General features: G+C 35.2%; 1 protein-coding gene across 1 annotated transcript in view; it reads right to left on the bottom strand.

The window, feature by feature from the left end:
• Positions 1-3,710: 3,710 nt before the first annotated feature.
• ZNF484 (zinc finger protein 484) overlaps positions 3,711-19,816 on the bottom strand; it is a 41,262-nt gene continuing 25,156 nt past the window's right edge. The window contains exon 4 of the mRNA XM_016128854.2: positions 3,711-10,997. Within this exon, the coding sequence (XP_015984340.2) occupies positions 8,686-10,997 (2,312 nt within the window). The 3' untranslated portion in view covers positions 3,711-8,685. The remainder of the gene's footprint in view (positions 10,998-19,816) is intronic.

Genomic DNA, 19,816 nt, shown 5'->3' with positions numbered 1-19,816 from the left:
TTCAGACAAATAATTGATGAGAATTTCCCAAACTTAAGGAAAGAGCTGGAGCTTGGAATTCAAGAAGTCAACAGAACACCCAATTATCTCAACCCAAAAAGGCCTTCACCAAGAACCATTGTATTAAAATTATCAAAAATTAATGACAAAGAAAGAACTCTCAGAACAGCCAGGGAAAAGACAATGGTGACCTATAAAGGAAAACCCATTAGACTATTGGACTTCTCAGCACAAACCTTATAAACCAGAAAGGACTGGAATCAAATATTCAAACTAGTAAGTGAAAGTAACTACCAGCCAAGAATAATGTATCCAACTAAGTTCTCCTTTAGATATGAAGGAGAAATAAAGACCTTTTAGACACAAAAATTGAGAGTATTCTGTACTACGAGGCGTGCATTACAGGAAATACTGAAAGGGGTCAGCTCACCTAAAACAAAATGACAAAAAATATATATAACTATGAGTAAGGTGAATAGCATACAGATAGAAGCAGAGCAGTCCAACTCTAATTAAAACAGGGCATTATAAGCTTAAACAACAAGAAGAGATTTACTATTGCAAGATAGTAATAAACATTCAGTATACCTAGTGACAAATGGAGACAACAATGACAGAAAAGGGGAGGATTCAAAGATCCAAATTCACGAAGGGGAATGGTGATAAGGCACCTGTAGAAGAAAATGCACTACTATACATATAACTATCCATTACATATTCATAATGGTAACCACACACCAAAGATTCAGAACTGAAGTATATAATAGAAAACAAAAAGAATCAGAGGGGAAACCCACAAAAAACAACCAAAATAAAGAAAACGGAAACTCAAGGACCAGGAAGCAATGGAAACACTGAGCTACCAGAAGGCAAAAGAAAAAATGGCTATAAGAAGACCTCAGATTTCAATAATCACCCTAAATTTAAATGGACTGAACTCACCAATAAAAAGGCACAGAGTTGCAGAATAGATCAAAAAACAAAACCCAACCATATGCTACCTCCAGGAGACATGTCTCAGTTCCAAAGACAAATACAGACTCAAAATGAAAGGGTGGAAAATATTTCAAAGAAATGTCATTCAGAAAAAAGTGGAAGTAGTGGTACTAATATAAGATTAAATAGACTTCAAAATAAAAAAAGGTAAAGAAAGATACTGAAGGACACTTCATAATGATAAAGGGAATCATACACCAAGATGACATAACACTTATTAATATCTACGCCCCCAACTGAGGAGCCCCAAAATATATAAAGCAATTACTAACAGAACTAAAAAGAGAAACAGAACAAAACAATATCATAGTAGGGGACCTAAATACTCCACTGTTGAATATGGACAAATCATCCAAACAGAAAATCAATAAAGAAATAAAATAGACGTTCAACCCCAGGAAGCTCAGAGAGTCTCCAAAAAAGTGAATCCAAAGAGGCCCACACCAAGATATATCATAATTAAAATGCTAAGGATTAAATATAAAGAGAGATTCTTAAAAGCAGCAAGAGAAAAGCAGTTAGTTACCTATAAGGAAGCACCCATAAGACTGGCAGCTGATTTCTCAAAAGAAACTTTGCAGGACACAAGGGTTTGGCACAAAATATTCAAGGTGGTGAAAAGCCAGGGCCTACAATGAAGAATACTTTATTCAACAAAGCTTTCATTCAGAATTGAAGGACAAAGAGCTTCTTGAATAAAAATTCGCTAAAGAATTTTGAGAGGGACTTTTTTAAGAAGAAAAAGACATGTATCAAAAACATGAATGAATGGTAATAACTACATATATATCAACAAATACCTCAAATAGAGAGAAATCAAGTGCTCCAATGGTGGTGAAATGGATATGAAAACAAGACCTCTACATACGCTGCCTATAAGAGACTCACTTCCAATTAAAAGACACACTGAGACCAAAAGGGAAGGTATAAAGATATTGCCTGAGGATACTGCGCTGAATGAAGTTCGATAAAGACAAATATCACATGATTTCACGTACATGTGGAATCTAAAGAACAAAATAAACAACAAAAATGGAAACATATTCGTAGATAGAGAATATTTTGAGGGCTACTAAATGGGAGGAGGTTTGGGAGATGGTGAAAATGGCAAAGGGATTAATAAGTACTAATGGACAGATACAAAATAGTCATGGAGATATAAAGTGTAGCATAAGGAAAGTAGTCAATAGTTTTAAAAAATATGTAAGGGAGAAGGAGAGGTACTTATCTGTGTGACCACTTAATGAGTTACATCTAATTGAAAAACTCATTGTACAATGTAAATATGAGCAACTAATTGCCTATTATATTTCAATAAAGCTGGGGGAAAATTTGCCAAACTATTTTCCCAAGTGTTTGTGTCATTTTATATCCCTACTTACTATATATGAGTTCCAGTTGCTCCACATCTTCCAACACGATACTGCCAATCATTTTAATAGTCATTTTAATGAGTGTATAGGGGTGTCTCATTGTAATTTTCATTTCTATTTCCATGATGGCTAAAGTAGAAAATCCTATCTTGTCCTTATTAGCCATTTCATTATCTTCTTTCATTGACTGTGTTGTCATTTTAATTGGGTAATTTGCCTTCTTACAGTTGGGTTGTAAATTTTTATATTTTCAGAATATTAATCTTTTGTCAGGTATCTACTGCAAATATTCTCTTCCATTCTGTCTTTTTTTTGCCTTTCAATGAACAAGAGTTTTTAATTTTGAAAAGTAAATTTTATTTTTTCTTTTATACTTCATTTTTCATGTATCCTATGTAGGAAGTCTTCTCCTATGGTCTTGGTACATTTTAAATAGTTACTCTGTAACAATATTTACAATTTTTTATGGTTATCACTTTTTTCAGTTTTTTATTTTTTTCAATTTTCATCAATTATGTCTTGCTATGAAATCATTCATTTACTCTAGGTAATATTCTCTTCTGATCCTATTAACTGATCCAGTATCTGTGAATTCTTTTACTCATTACAAATCTTGTGTTATTTTTCTATCTCTCTACCTTACTTAGGTTTGTGTGGAGTATGTAGTTTACGAGTTTTAAAAATCTTCCCTATTTATTTTAATCAAAAAGATGAATTATTTTGTAATTCATAATAAATTTAGGCATATTTTCAGGTGCAAGAGAAATCTAGAATAGAATGCTTTTTTGCAGTACATGCTTGTTCGTATCACATAGCTTAAATCTAAAGGGAACATGCTTCCAGTGTTGATTAAATTGTCAGGACCAGTGTCTCTAGTTCTTTTGGCCTTCCAACTGTTGTTGAGAAAAGGTTGCCATTACCCCAGCCATCATGTACAAGGCATAGAGAAGGATAAATTGATGGCAGCAGCTCCATCAGTTTCTTTTTTTAGGAAATCAAAGGTTTTCCTCCCAGAACACATCTATCGGTATTTTGCTCCTATTGGTCCAAATCACATCACCTGGCCACTACCAGCTTCAAAAGATGCTAATAAAGTAAATAAGTAGTGAGAGAGGAGTATTTGACATACTCAGCAAATCGAGTGTCTACAACTGTAAAACTGATATTCATGTCCAAGAAAAAACTGAATCAGTTTCCCAAAAAGTATATAAAATAAACCTCCAAAAAAATCCACTTAAAATTTTATACGTGAAGTTTAACTAAAACTGTAAAAGAACAGATGGACATACTTAAACATGCAAAAAATAAAATTATTCTGATGGAATAATTTAATCTACAAAGTCAAGAGACAAGCAAGTTTTTATTTTTAAGGAGTTACTACATTTAACCTACAAAAAGCTGTTGTAAATAGATAAGAAAAACAATCCAAAAAGAAAAATATATGAATAAATGGTTTATAAAGGTGACTTAACAGAATAGCATATTAAATGGCAATAAACATTTAAACAGGCATATTAATATATGAATTAAAATTAATTATCACTTTGAAATCATAAAACTTCTCAAAGTTAGAGTAATGGCTACTTTTAGTAGAGGAAAGGGAGTACATTATACATTGTTGGAAATACAAAATACTAGTCTTATTCGAAAGAAATCTGACAACTATGACAGTAAGAAAACACAATTCAATTTCACTGCCAGAAGTGTCACAGAAACTAAAAAAAAAAAATCTCCAGTAGGTAAGGGCATGATTATGCTTGTCCACTAACCCTTTATGCTATGTCACCTCTTGAGGATGATTATCAGAACATTTTTCCTAGTCTCTTCAGCTAAACATTATTTTTGGGTGCATAAAATGCAAAAATGTGTGTATAGTATAATCCCATTTCAAGTCAATGAAAACATACACCTACATGTGTGTACAGGTAATATATTAATGTGTATGTGACTTTGAGTAAAAAAAAATGTGAGGTTGATCAGCACTACTTAGCTGTTGACAAACTGTTGTGACTGGAACTGCTGAGTAAAAAAGTACAAAATTAAGAAATAAAATATAAGGGTTACATTATACCATTTTATGTGTGCACACGCTTTTGTATATGTGTTTAAATATGTATTTTTTAGTTAAAAGGCAAGTGATGGACTGGTCATTTTGGGACATAGGCATAAAAATAAACCAATAAACAAAATGAATTCTATATACTTCCTATGGAATTTGCTTCTATAGGAAGGCTTTTTCCAATTTTATCAAATTTATAGTTACCCTCAATATGAATTTTATGGCACTTTAACAAAAATTCTTAGAAGACTTACTTTTCTCAATTATTTATCTGATATCCAGTAAGGTGTAACTCATGGACAAAGACTTTTTGACATGCAATATATAATACACAATATACAATAATCATAGGGTTTCTCTGTAATTCAAATAATTTATGATTGGTTCTGACTTGTGTGAGACTTTCTCACTTTTGGGAAAGACACAATTTCATTCATTTATAAATACTGAAATTTGATTTCTGAATGAAATTATTCCCAAAGTGTATACAGAAAATTTCCTCCTAGGACATTTTCTAATAACTTCCTGTCACAGCTTTTATATAAGTTTTTATCTCAAAAATGAATTTCTAGTGTATAATGAGATTTGACCTGTTATTTCTCATGTGTAAATTTGCTGATGTTCAAGGAGTTGACTTTTCAGTGGATGATTTTGTTATTGTATTCATAAGGCTGCTTGCCAGCATGAATTCTCTATGAAGTATAATTTGTGAATGAAGACAGAAAATCACTCTGCTCTATGAACGATCTGATGTGTAATTGTTTGAAAGTTTTCTTACATTTACTGAGTTCATTTTCCAAAAATTAATGTAAAGTGCATTTTTAATTTAAAAATTTAGGTTGTAAAACTTTTTAAATAGTTTTTCTGTGTATTCAAATGAGCTGTGTCATACTACTGGCATACTACTTTTCCTAGTAAAGTCTATAGCTCACATGCATCCAATGTATACTGACCCTGGAGTTCAACTTAAGATTTATCTCTCCTATTCCATTCATAATTTTCCATCATCCATTTTTCAATCAATTCCTAAGTGCCCCTGGAGATCCATGGAGGAAAAAAAGAAAAAACCAAAAGTCTTCCTTTCTCCTAAAGATTAAAACTGTTGACAAAAGGTAAAATAGCTCTTTTGTCTTTTTCTTCACTTTTCGTTTTTTTTTTTTTGACTTGGTAATGTATTTTTGTATTTTTTGTTTTTCTTTTATTTTAAATAAAAAGGTTGAGAATCATTACCTCTGTTATCCTACTAAAATAATCTTTGAAATTCTTATTTTCAAATCCCTGGGCTCTTAGACCAATCTTCATTTACTTAATTTTCTATTCCAAAGGGGAAAAAAAACCATACTAAAAACCATAGATATCTTAAAGGATCTTAGTATCCTTCTTTTGCTAAAATTTGGCAGCTACCATAGTAAAATTTACCACCACCAGAAGTAATTTTCTCTTATGTATCAAAGTTTACAAAGCCTTTAATGAAGAGTAAATGCCTTATCTTTTAGCGACAAAAATTAGGAATAAAGTAATGCTGCAAATCACAGCATTTTCATTTTTAAGTTAGTTTGGAAAGTTTCAGTACTTTAAAAAATATATATTTCTGGACTCTACACTCCTTAAATAGGAACAGCTATCACAGATAATTGAAAACTTTTGCTAATGGCAGAATAGATGGTACAGACCAGTACTCCCTATAGAACTAAAAAAAAAAAAAAATGGTGGAAAAAAATATTAGCTACATTTAATTTTGTAGTGGCATTGGAGAGCTACCAAGAAAGTTAAAAACTGCAGGAACAAGTTTAGAAACAAGATACAACCTCTGGAATTTGTGACTATAAAGAGGTATTTGTTAATTCTTAAAGAACGTACTGGGCAAGAGAAGCTTTAAAGTTTTTGACAAATTTATAGAACTAAAGGGACAAATACTAGGATTATGGTCTTTCCAAGAAGGAGAGGCCTGTTAAATCTCCCAAAGTCCTAAATCTTAAGGGTATCCCCTAGGAAAAAGAGAGAAAAAAATAAAAAGCAAGTCTTCACATTTTCAAATAATCTTAGCACATGATTGGATGCAGGCAATCTGGGATTGCTAGTGTTCCTAGCTGAGTCACATGTCAGAAACAAAGGCAAAGCCTTTCAGGAAGATGATATCATCCAGACCATCTAATTATCTCTACAATTGTTAATATATAATGAGTGTCTGGTAATTAATTCAAATTCACTAGGTTTATGAGAAGGCAAGACATCACCAAAACCCATGAGAAATGAAACCAAAAGAAAAAGGTCAACAGGGGATCTAGATAATGGGGCTATCTCTAGAAGAAGTAGAAGATAACAAAGCACATGCCTAATTTGAATAAATAGCAGCTAAGAATTTCCCAAAACATACAAAAAAATGTCTCCACTGAGCCATGAATAAAGAATATGCTGCAAAATCCAAGCAAAATACACACAAAAAAATCACATGTAAGCATATCACTGTGCAACTGTTGACAGCCTAAGGCACACATAAATTTTAAAGTGAAAAAAAAGAAAGCACATTACTTTCAAAAGGAATTTGATTGAAAGCTTACTTTTCAACAAAGACAAACCATGACTAAATATCTTCAAAATACTAATAGAAAATAACTGCCAACTTAGAATTCAATACTCAAAAATATGTCCTTCAAAAATGAAGGCAAAATTAAGACATTTTCCTATGAATGAAAACAGAATTTGCCACTACCGAACACACACTAAAAGAAATACTAAAGGATGTTTTTCAGTCAGAAGAAAAATTATTTTAGAAGGAAATAACAGGACAAGAAGGAATAAAAGGGTAAATACGTAGATTTAAATGAATATTGACTCTGAAACAATTATCATTGTTTAACATGCAGAATTAAAATGCATGACATCACTACCATATAAATAAAGATGATAAATGGAGTTAATGTTCTAGATCCTCATTTTGTTCAGAAAGTGGTATGAGTATTAATTTATATTATCCTTAAATAAGTGAAGTATGCATATCCGTTAATATTTAACATAGTAAATTTTAAGGAAAAATGTATCATTAGAGATAAAAAGGGACATTTCATAATGGTTGTTTAAATTGATCAGGAAAAGTATAACAATTCTAAATCTGAACGTATGTAAAAACAATCTCTATATAAATCCAAAATCGGTAGGTCTAGAAGAGACAAATTCACAATTATTGTGGAAGATTTTTCACTATCTGATAGAATAAAAGTCTATAAGGATATAGAAGATTTAAAAATACGATTAAATAAAATTAACTTATAAAGATTAAGAGAGGATAGGAATATTCTTCTAAATGTGCATCTATATATCTTCTAAGAAAACAAACTTAAATGCAAGACAATTGTGTCCCACATATCATGTAATGACTATGTAGAGAATGTATTAACAAAACTGGAAGGTAATATAATTCTAGGTCTCGAAACTCATTTTCTAATTTCTCTTTTTCAAACAGAAATCAGTAAGTATAGGTTTCTGTAAACAAGACTGAGAATCTGAAATGCTGATCTCTAGATTGGTAGCCTGTGGCCAATTTCCATGAGCTCAGAGACAGAGCTGCTGCTTACATCTCTGATCACTTGTGGAATACCGGCTGGGAGCACTTTATACCTCTTGGATGTAAGTTACCTGCTTCATGGCAGGGAATTAATAAGGAAACATGTTGGTTACCTAAAGATGCCTATAAATATTCAGGTAAGCCAATGTCAAGTCAAATCATATATTTAAATTTTTCTTATCTAAATTTCACACAATAGATACTATAAACAATAATAGAAATTTCAAAAGAAGTCCTTTCTTTGTGTCTTTAATGTCAATTTTCACAAAACTTCTGGCTTTTCTTCAATTTAATAAGTATTAAATTGTCTATACTTTTGCCTTGATGTCAGTATCATTAGGGTGCAATGAAAAATTCTTCTTAGCACTCTACTTAAGAAATTCCTTCTGTATTTTTGTTACCCAGAGTATGAGAAACTCAACTGAATTTATAAAGCTGCTAATCCAAGATGTGAAACAAGAAAGACTGCAAAGATATCTCCTTGCATATTTACCATTATTTGCAGCTTGACAATCCCGGCATCTGTCAAATAACCTAGCACAACCATTATACGTTATATAAACACTTTCTCCAAAGTGTCTCCCCCAAGTGTAACTAAACATCAGCTATATGATCTAGATATTCAGACTTCTGACTATATAGAGGAAAGTTGGCTTTGGTTACCTCCTGCTTTTTAGTTAAGCTGTAGCATCTCACAATTTTGTGTCCCCACACCATGACTGTGGCACTGGACACTCTCCTTCTCCACTATTAGATTTCTGATGTATACTTAGTTGTGGCTTCCAGTTTAAGGCTTTCCTAAATTCACTGCATTTATAGGGCTTCTGTTTAGTATGAATTTTTTGATGTTTAATAAGATTTGATCTGATGGTGAAAGCCTTTCCACATTCAGCACATATATATGGTTTCTCTCCTGTGTGAATTCGCTGATGCTCATGGAGTTGTGACTTCTTGATGAAGGCCTTCCCACAGTCACGGCATCCATAGGGTTTCTCTCCAGTATGAATTCTCTGATGTCGATTTAAGTGGGACTTCTGGATGAAGGACTTCCCACATTCAGTACAAATATAGGGCTTCTCTCCTGTATGAATTCTCTGATGCATAATTAATGTTGATTTTCGTGCAAAGGCTTTCTCACATTCACTGCACTCATAATGTCTTTCTCCAGTATGAGATTGTTGATGTATATGGAGGCCTGACTTCCTAGTGAAGGCTTTTCCACAGTCACTACATTTATAGGGTTTCTCTCCAGTATGAATTTTCTGGTGTGTGAAGAGATTTGATCTGTCAGTGAACGCCTTTCCACATTCGGCACATCTGTAAGGTTTCTCACCTGTGTGAATTTGCTCATGTACATGGAGCTGTGATTTCTTAATAAAGGATTTCCCACAGTTACTGCATTCATAAGGTTTCTCCCCAGTATGAATTCTCTCATGTGTAATAAAATGTGACTTGTGGAAGAAGGCCTTCCCACATTCATTGCAAACATAAGGTCTTTCCCCTCTATGAATTCTCTGGTGCACACTTAGTGTTGACTTCTGAATAAATGTTTTCCCACATTCACTGCACTCATAATGTCTCTCTCCAGTATGACATTTCTGATGTATCCTGAGCCGTGACTTCCAGGTAAATGATTTTCCACAGTCACCACATTTATAGGGTTTCTCTCCAGTATGAATTTTTTGGTGCTTAATGAGATTTGACCTATCAGTAAAGGCCTTCCCACATTCACTACAGATATAGGGTCTTTCTCCAGTATGAATTTTCTGGTGTATAATGAGATTCGTCTTGTGGGTAAAGCCCTTCCCACATTCTGAACATATAAAGGGATTCTCTCCTGTGTGAATTCGCTGATGCACATGGAGTTGTGACTTCTTTATAAAGGACTTCCCACAGTCACTGCATTCATAAGGTTTCTCTCCAGTATGAATTCTCTCATGTGTAATAAAATGTGATTTCCGGATAAAGGCTTTCCCACATTCAGTACATACATATGGTTTTTCTCCTGTATGAATTTTCTGATGCATACCTAATGTTGATTTCCTTGTGAAGACTTTTCCACATTCAGTACAGTCAAAGTATTTCTTTCCAGTATGATTTTTTTTATGTATACTGAGGTCTAAATTCTGAGAGATGTTTTTCCCACATTCACTGTATTCATAAGGTTTTTCTCCACAATGAATTTCTTGGCATCTGAACACATCTGACTTCTGGATAAATGCTTTTACATATTCACTGCATGTATAATGATTCCCTTCATTATGAGTTTTCTCATGACTTAACTTGAGGGAAAAGTCCCTCCTGTATTTAGTGTATATATAGGGTTTCTTTCCTGTGTAAACCCTCTGAGGTACAGCAAGTTGAGACTTCTGAATGAAGATTGTCTCACATTTGCTGCATTCATACTGTTTCTCTTCAGTATAAACACTATCATGGACAACTAAGTGTGACATCTGTGTGAAAATGCTTATGCAATTAGAAAATAAATAGAGGTTCTCCCCAGTATCATTTTTTTTGTGTTGAATGAGAGCTTGCTTATGACTCAGAAGTTTCTTACATTGATTACATTCACAAGCATTCATTTCTGTATGAGAATTTATATAAGTGAAAATGTTACCATATCTAATAATCTTATTTAATCTTTCTGTTGGATTGTTTCTCTTATAACTACATAAGCTTATAATAGGCTTCGAACTCTTTCCAAATGAGTCAGAGTCATGGAGTCTTTTTCTTGAAGGAATAAGGTGTTTGTTTACAAGGACTATTTTCCCATTGCCCTTATCGTCATAGTGCCTCACATTAGTGAGTATTTGCTTATTGATGAAGGCAATGTGAAATGAATGTTTTTTCTGGTTTTCTTCACATCTCCTTGTCTGCTCATAATCTTGCCACAATTCTAAAATGGAATATGGGTCATTCCTTGTGAAGAGATTTATTCTTTCAAACTGGATTGAAAATTCTTCAGACATTCCCTGTTGTGAAGTTTCAAAACCAATATCCCCATCTGAAAAAGAAAAAATAAAACACACAATGAACAGTTAATAGACCATAGATATATACTATATGAGAAATAATAGCATTTATATGTGCCAGGCATTATTCTCAGTTCTGTATCTACATTTAATCAGAATCATAATTATTTGCTGTTGGTATTATTACTGTCTGTTTTAAAGATGAGGAAACTGAGCCATAGATGTTTGCCCAATCAAATGTTTAGTAATTGGGGAAGATGAGATTCAAACTGAAGCACTTCAGTTCCATGTATGTAGCAGAACTACAAAGCAAGATGACAGAACAGGAGGAGGAAAAAAGTGGCGTAGATGATAAAAGCACTATTCACCCCTCTGGTGACCAAATCAAAGTTGTGATGGAAACAAGGAGCAAACAACAAGAAAAATTGCCTGGGATCTACATGAATAAGCCATACAACTAGGGAAAGAACTAAGAAATCACCCTGCATTGGCAGAAAGTAGGATGAGACAAAGATGGGAGGCTGCTCAGTCTCGAGTGATGAGTGGGACAGAGGCTGTAACAGCAGCAGCTGCAGATGCCTCTTAAAGGGGCCGTGTCTGTGAGCGAACTTTCGTAGCAACAGACATGCTCGCTCTGAGCACCAGTGCCAGTTTGGTAGCGCAGAGGGCACCAGGGACTTACAGGGAAGAATGAGTTGTTGGAGTGAGGACCGGAGGTGAGGCTCTCTCCCAAGCAGAAAGTGACAGCAGTATCCATTGTTCCTCTGTTGAGCCCTCCCTATTCCCAGTGTGTGGACCCAGCACTGCCATAGCAGAGACATCATCAGACTGGATAACAGAGGTCACTCCGCCCACAGGATTCCCTGAAACTCTGTCTCCCCCAACTCATGGCCCCACGAAAGCCACATTCAGTTGTATCTTCGGCGAGTCAGGTGCTCCTTGCTGAGCAGAGCCAAGACTCACACTAGTGGCAGCTGGCCTCAGTTTCTGGTGTGGTTTCTTGAGGCAACTAAAAGCACAGCATCTGTGGACTGCTTGCTAAATCTTAACAGGGCCCCAGAAGGGCACTGGCTGGGGCTAAACTTGGCCTGCAGCTGAACCCCTTTTAGGACTGTGCCACTAGACACCTACTTCACAAATCCACACTTATAAGACCAGGAGACTTAGGAGCTTTGCTTAGTATGTAAAAAAGAGACACAGAAAGGCAGCCTAAATAGGAAGACAAAGAAGCAGAAATCATATGAGAGAACGGAAGAGAGATACAGATATAATGGAGTCAAGTAATCTAACAGATGCAAAGTTCAAAATACTGGTGATAAAGATGCTCAAGGAACTTTTGGGAAGTGCAGACAAATTCAGTGAGAACTTCAACAAAGGGATGAAAAAACAAAAATGGTAATGGAAATTATAAAAGGGAACCAGTCAGAAATGAAGAGCACATTATCTGAGATGAAGGGTCTATTAGATGGAAAACATAGAGTGGATAAAGAAGAGAATCAAACCACCGATATAGAGGATGGGGAAGCCAAGGACACGCCATCAGAATATCAGAATGGCAAAAAAAAAAAAAAAAAAAAAAAAAGAAGCCAAGGCTATAATAATAATTTGAGAAGCCTATGGAACACTGTTAAAGGTAAAAATATTTGTGTCACAGGGGTACCTGAAAGAAAACAAGATGTTGAAGAGCTATTTGAAGAAATGATGGAAAACTTCCCTCACCTGGTGAAGGAAACAGACATACAACTCCAGGAAGCTCAGAGAGTCCCAAGAAAGAGGAATCCAAAGAGGCACACCCACACCAAGACACATCATAATTAAAATCCAATGGTTAAATATGAAGAGAGAATCTTAAAAGCAGCAAGAGAAAAGCAGTTAGTTACGTACAAGGGAGCATCTATAAGATTTCTAAAAATAAACTATTCAGGACAAAAGGGCTTGGCACAAAATATTCAATGTGATAAAAACCCAGGATCTACAACCAAGAATACTTTATCCAGGAAAACTATCATTTAGAGTCGAAGAACGAATAAAGAGCTTCCCAGACAAAAATAAGCTAAAAGACTTTATCAATACCAAGCCAGTATTACAGGAAATGTTGGAGGGACTTCTTTAAGAAGAAAAAACATGTATTAAAAACATAAGTAAAAAATAGTAATAACAACAGTCCTGTCAATAAGTACCTCAAATGGAAAAGAGTTAAGTGCTCCAACCGAAAGATAGGGTGGATGAATGGATAAGAAAACAAGACTCCTACATATATATGCTTCTTACAAGAGGCTCATTTCAGATTAAAAGACACACACAGACTAAAAGGAAGGGGATGGAGAAAGATATTGCCTTGATAGACCTAGAGAGTATTGCACTGAATGAAATGGGAAGGATAAAGACAAATATCACATGAATTCATGTACATGTGGAATCTAAAGAACAAATAAACAACAACAAAGCAGTAATAAACTCATAGATGCAGAGAATATTTTGAGGGCTACTAGATGGAGGGGATGAGGGGGGTGAGAAAAAAAAGGCAAAGGTATTAAGAGGTACAAATGAATAGTTGCAGAATAAACATGGAGATGTACAGTGTAGCATGGGGAATATGGTTAATAATGTAATAAATATGTAAGGGGGGAAGAGGGGTACTAGATTTAGTGGGGTGATCACTTTAGAGTTATGTGGATCTCTGATCACAATGCTATACAGCTGAAACTAGTAATATTATTGTATGCCAACTATAATTGAAAAAAACTCATTGAATTGTTCAATGTAAATATGACCAACTAATTATATCTCAACATATAATATGTCTATTATATGCCAATAAAGCTGGGAAAAAGTTTTTTAAAAGAAAAAAAAGATGACAGAAGAACAATGTGACAAAACTATGTGGCTTAAAAAAAGTACTTCTGAGTCTAGATTCTTATTATCCTTCATCTGTAAATCCTCATTAATCTCTCTCTTGATCTTTTCCCTATTAACCACTGTTCCCTAAATATCAACTTATTTATGTATAGTAAAACTATTGTAACCTTTGTCATCATGACCTAGCTACATAATAAATAAATGTCTACGATTTAATTTTTTATCCCTGGTTTGGAGTACAGAGACACATGCCTCTAACAGGCAGTACCTAATAGCAGAAACAAAAAGTTGTCCATAAAAATTTGTCCTTTTCCTTCAACAACATTATGCTTGTAGCCAAGTATGTGGCTGTCTCAGAAAAACAGGTCTGTTCAGCCTCATCTGTTATTAGATGAAGCCAAATAATTCAGTTCTCACCAATTAAATGTGAGTAAAAATTGTATTTGTTGTGACAAGGCCACTATCTTAAGTAACGGGGTGTGTCTCCCACAACACTCTTCTTTCCCACTGGCTACATTCCAGACTGACAGCACTCAGTTCTATGCAGCTGCAATGCCCTAGGCAGAAGTCAGAAAACTACCACCCTCAAGCTAAATCCAGGGCCCTAGTCAAAAACTAAGAATGGATTTATTTCTGGTTGGTTGAAAAAAATTAAAATAATACTTCATGACACATGAAAATTATATGAAATTCCAATTTCCATGTCAAAGTTTTTAATGAAACACAGTCACACCCTTTCTTGATGTACTTGTCTATAGATCCTTTGGGGCTACAACTGTAGAACTGAGTAGTTATGACAGCAATCCTATGGCTCACAAAACCTAAATTATTTACTTCTGGGTATTTACAGAAAATGTTTGCCATATCCTGCTCTACGAGATGGTAGTGCAATGACTTTCTAAAAACTTTGTTCCTGAATGGCCGTAGAAAGCAGACTTGTTTAGCAGACCTGGACCACTCACCTTAGAACTGTCATGTTTCTTAGGGACTCTCAGTGACAAGAGTTTAGCTTTATTCCAATATTCTTTTTTTGCCCAGATTAAGAATTACTAATATTCCAAACTCTGGTATAGATTCTCAGTAAATATTTATGCAAAAACTAGATTATACTATTATCTTATTCATACACATTTTATTGTTTCTAGGACCTTGTCATATCCCCAAATACATTATTTAACTGTTGTATTACATTTTTACTTATACACATACACATTGATGGCTTTTATTAATCCTGAGGACATCAAATACTGGATTCCTAAACATGAATTTTGATCTTTTGCAACCTTTCATTTTCTTTAGCTTACAAACCTATTGGTATTTCTAACATCATTTACATTACTACCAATAACGTTCTATGTGAAAATGTTGTTCCTGTGTCAAAAAGTTTACTTATATATAATTCCTGTTACTACTGATTCAATTACTCATCCAATAAGATACAAAATCATAATTCAAGACAATGATATGTATGCATGCAAGCTATCTTTCCACTGCTCACTAGTCTATTTTTTTACTGAATGCAAACACATGTTCTTTTCTTTTTCCCCATTGTTTCTTTTTTCTATACTCTGTTCCTATTCAAAATTCATTGTTCTTCAAAGATCATTTAGAGTTCTATGCTCTAAAAACAAGTCTAAATCTCAGCATAAAATTAGGGAGGCTCTCTTTCCTTTCACGTTTAAAGAAAAAACAAAGACTAGATAATCTGAGCCACTCATACTTAATTGGCATAAATTGCACCATAACAAATGCTTAATGCACAAAGCCTGAAATTTTAAGCATTTTGTGTAATTTTCTTCCCTTTCCAATTATAATCATTGGACCCTTGAACTGCTCCTACCAGAAAAATTTTCAAATCCCTCTGAAAAAGAGCAAAATAATAATTTTCTCCGTCTTATCACATAAATTCAAGAATTTAATTTTACTAAATATTCTCTACAGAAACATTGGAGGGAAAAGGGTAAAGACTCAGTAATCATGTCACTTAATGTAGTTTTCTCTGAAATGATGTAGGTTGGAGAATAAGAAAAGGGAAAAAGCAAGATAGTAATAGTTAGGTTCAATTCAAGGCAAGGAGTAATTGAAACCCGTGCACAAAGTATCAGTATGCGTAGTATCTAAACAGGCAGATAGAGAAAATTATCAAAGGGTCACATGCCAAGGGATCACTAAAGGGAATATTTAAAAAAAGTAAATAAGATTATGGAAACTAAACAGAGACAAATATAAAGCACAAACGTGAGGCATGTTCTTTATTTAGCTTACAAATCCATTGAGAGAAAAATTTGTCACATGTTTAGATAATAAGTATGAGGATTCTAATATCACGATTTTGTGACTGAATATCTAGATGCTTTTGCAATTTGGTCTCTGACCTTGCTAGGGGTGAGTAGGCCATTTTGCAGTTTAAACTCTTAACTCTTGTCTCACAAACTGCATTTCTTGTATTGTTCATTTCACCACAAAACTAGTTTAACTAGTTTATTTTCCAAACCCAAAGGAAAATGAAGCTTTGGTCCTAACTCCTCCCTCTCACTAAACCCTTTACCCCTACTGACTATGTCTTATGACTCTAACTGTTGGCCATATCATATAACTCTACCTGCTGACCATGAATTAACAGAAATTACTCATCATTTTTATCTCACAGTCCCATTTGCTGACTACTGAGTCAGCAGACTCTGAAATCCAGTTGCCTCCACCAATCAGAAAATGAATGATGTAAGTTTATGGTCGTATTTCCCCAGCAATCTATCCCTTTGAATCTCACTTTTAAAGCTCTTGCTTTATTCTTCCCACCCCAGAGCATGTCTTTGGCTCATGCCAAAGGCTATATTTTCTGATTTGCAAATAATATCAGAATAAAACTCTGTTTACTTCCTCACAAAAGTCTTGTGGAACTTCTGTTTATAAATAGTAACTTTAGTTTTGCACCATATAACTGACAGAATAAACACAATGTTTTAAGCAATAAAACCAATTAGCATCAAAGATGAACAAGTTAAAGAAAAAAAAAAAGGATTAGCACATCCAAATAGGGTTAGAGTAATCCAGGCATGAGGAAACATAAATATGATTTCAGGTGATGTCACTGGAAAGCAAGAGGTCAAGAGTATCCAAATGATATTTTCTAAAAGAGAAAAATTAGTAAAAGGGCAGAAAAAAAATTGTTTGACATGAGTCACAGGGAAAAGTAAAAAGCTACAACAGAATATGACAAAATTTTGAAAGGTGAGCCATCTGCTCTTAGCATGCTGCACTATAACTGCTCTTCTTCCACACTGTGACCACTTGATGGACCCTTATATGCATAAAGTATCAGTTGTTCCCAAGAGCTCTATATAACAGGGGCCAATGCCTGCTTGAGACACACAACCTACAGTAATAGGGTATAATATGATGATTTATGAGAAATATATCTTTGGTCATCTGAATGAAATATTTCTCAGATATTTTGATCCCCATCCACAGTTCTGGCCTCATAGCTCTCAACTCCCTGGAATTTCCTGAAAAGTGATTACAGCAACAATGGCATCTCTTGTTATGTTAATGATGTGACTTTTGGACCCCAACCAAGGGAGGGGAGAGGGGCTTGATGTTGAATAACTGCCAATGGCCAATGACTTAGTCAATCTGGACTGAGTAATGAAACCTCCATAGAAACCCAAAGGGCAGGTTGTTGGCCCTTTTTCAGAGAGCTGTGACACTGGAGAACCAGAACATTTCCACATGCCATTGTGCTGGGCTCCAAGATCCAGGAGGACAAGAGGGCCTTCATTTGGGACCTCACCTTTTATCTTTTCATCTAGCTGTTGATTCGTATGCTTTAATATCCTTCATAATAAATCAGTAATCTAGTGAGTAAAAAGAGTTTTCCTAAGTTCTGTGAGCCATCTTTAACAAATTACTCAAACCACAGGGGGGTTGTGGGAACCTCTTATTTATAGCCATTTGGTCACCAGTATAGGTAACAACCTGAACTTGCGACTAGCATATGAACTGAGTTGCCAAGAGGGGGTGGGTGTTACTGGGACCCCCAATCTATAACCAGTTGGTCAGAATCACAGGTAATAACCTAGGATCGCAAGTGGCCTCTAAAATAGAGGGCATTCTTGTGGTACTGTCAAAATTGAGTTGATTTCCTGGACACTCTGTTGGTGTCTGAAAATTGACTGTTGGTGTGGGGAAGCCTGTGTGCATGCACATGTGTACATGCACACACTGTGGGCACTAGGCCTCACTGGCCCAAGGTCTGGCTGGTCCAAGGTCTGGCTGTGATCTAGGCCTGTGGCTAGGAATAGGACCCCAAATTTACAAAATATGTAAATACTTCAGCTTATTGTATCACGCATGTGTGGCTGAAGGCCACTATTATACTCTGATCTGTGTAGAGCCATGTGGTCTCCTGGGGAACAGAAGGAGAGCACAGAAAGGGGAGCAGAAGTGTGTGCAATATTGCATGCCCCCATGCAATAGACTGCACTTCCCCCAATAGAACTGCATTCTACACAATAAAGTTGGTTCCTGCCATTTCATTCTCACATCTGCCTCTTGTACTTTCTTCCAACTGGGCGTCTCACCATCGAACTTCCCTTCTCGAGCAACAATACTGCTGACACTTGGCATAGCCGACATGATCAGCTCGGCCCTGAGACAGACACACACACACACTGGAACTGGGTCTAGGAACCCTTTTCACAGTAACTTACTCCCTTGTGCCTAGCATTAGTCATGGCTTATGCTGGAATTGAGAAACACAATTCAATCTGAGATATAGATAGGTCTGGGCCAAGAGACACAACCCAGAATCACTTTAAGGAGTGCCAAATCTCTTACATCTGCTCCTAAGTGCCAATTATAACTCCTAAATTCAGTTGGTTATATATATGACAGGCTTGTAGGACTGATAAATATAGCATAAAGCAGCACTACTTAAAAATGTATACTCGTCAGTAGGCAATAGAACAAGATAGCCAAAGAAAAAAGACTCCTGTGGTGATAGTCATCATCTAGACATCCTGCTCACTGCACTAACTGTTAAGTCACCTGCAGAGGTGAAATGGACCCTCACCCCAATCTTAGTTCAGATATAGAAAGTGATAATACAACACACACACCAAGAAAGTATGTTACTTACACAATGAGGGTTTTAAGGGAGAGCTCCCAAGCAGATCCAAAAATGGCTTGAGAGAGCAAGAAAAGAAGGCTGGCCTGGGTTTTATATGGTGACTGGAGATGGGCTAAGCTGACTATACCAGTGCAAAGGGAGGGAGCACCCGGTCATTCTCTACTACTTTGCCCAGATGTGGTGCAGAAAGCAAAGAGAAAGGGGTAAAACTTGGAAGATATCAGCAGTCAAACATCAAAATGAAGTCAGAATTTATTACAAGATACATGATGAGATGTTCAAAATATTTTGTTATTAGAGAAACACAAATTAAATCAATAATTACTATGCAAAAAAAGGAACCACATACTAAACCTGACAAGCTCAGGGGAGGCCTACATTGTGGGCCTTGCAAAACCAAAGGCCAAAGTAACTACACAGAGTAGTCTGAACATAAAACTTCCTAACTAAAAGCGAGTTGTAGTGGGTAGTCACATCTTAGACCTGTAGCTTCCTTGACAACGGTCAATCTTTAACTTTGAAATTGTCTATTGTCTTTATGCATCTAAGGCAACATACTTTAAAAATGTCAGACTAATTTTTTCCAGACTTCTCAAAGGCACAACTGCTAGCACCAGAGCATGAAACCACATAGTTATCTTGTTGCCAACATATCATCTCTATGATCTATAAATGTTAACTATCCTATACCCACAAGTGTAAAGGAAGTATGCGTCTCTCTATTTTGCTTTTTATTCAATCTTAGATTTCCCCACTTTGCTTTCTCCTGCTTCCCTAATCTACCACCAATGAATTTCATGTAACACCTCTTATGTCTCCTCCTTTGATTCTAATGTATGAAACAAGCTGCAAAACTGTCATTCT

This window comes from Rousettus aegyptiacus, unplaced genomic scaffold (genome assembly GCF_014176215.1).
Source record: "Rousettus aegyptiacus isolate mRouAeg1 unplaced genomic scaffold, mRouAeg1.p scaffold_m13_p_3, whole genome shotgun sequence".
NCBI classification, from domain to species: Eukaryota; Metazoa; Chordata; class Mammalia; order Chiroptera; family Pteropodidae; genus Rousettus; species Rousettus aegyptiacus.
Note: the sequence above shows the minus strand (reverse complement) of the source record. Positions and strands in the feature narration are given on the sequence as shown.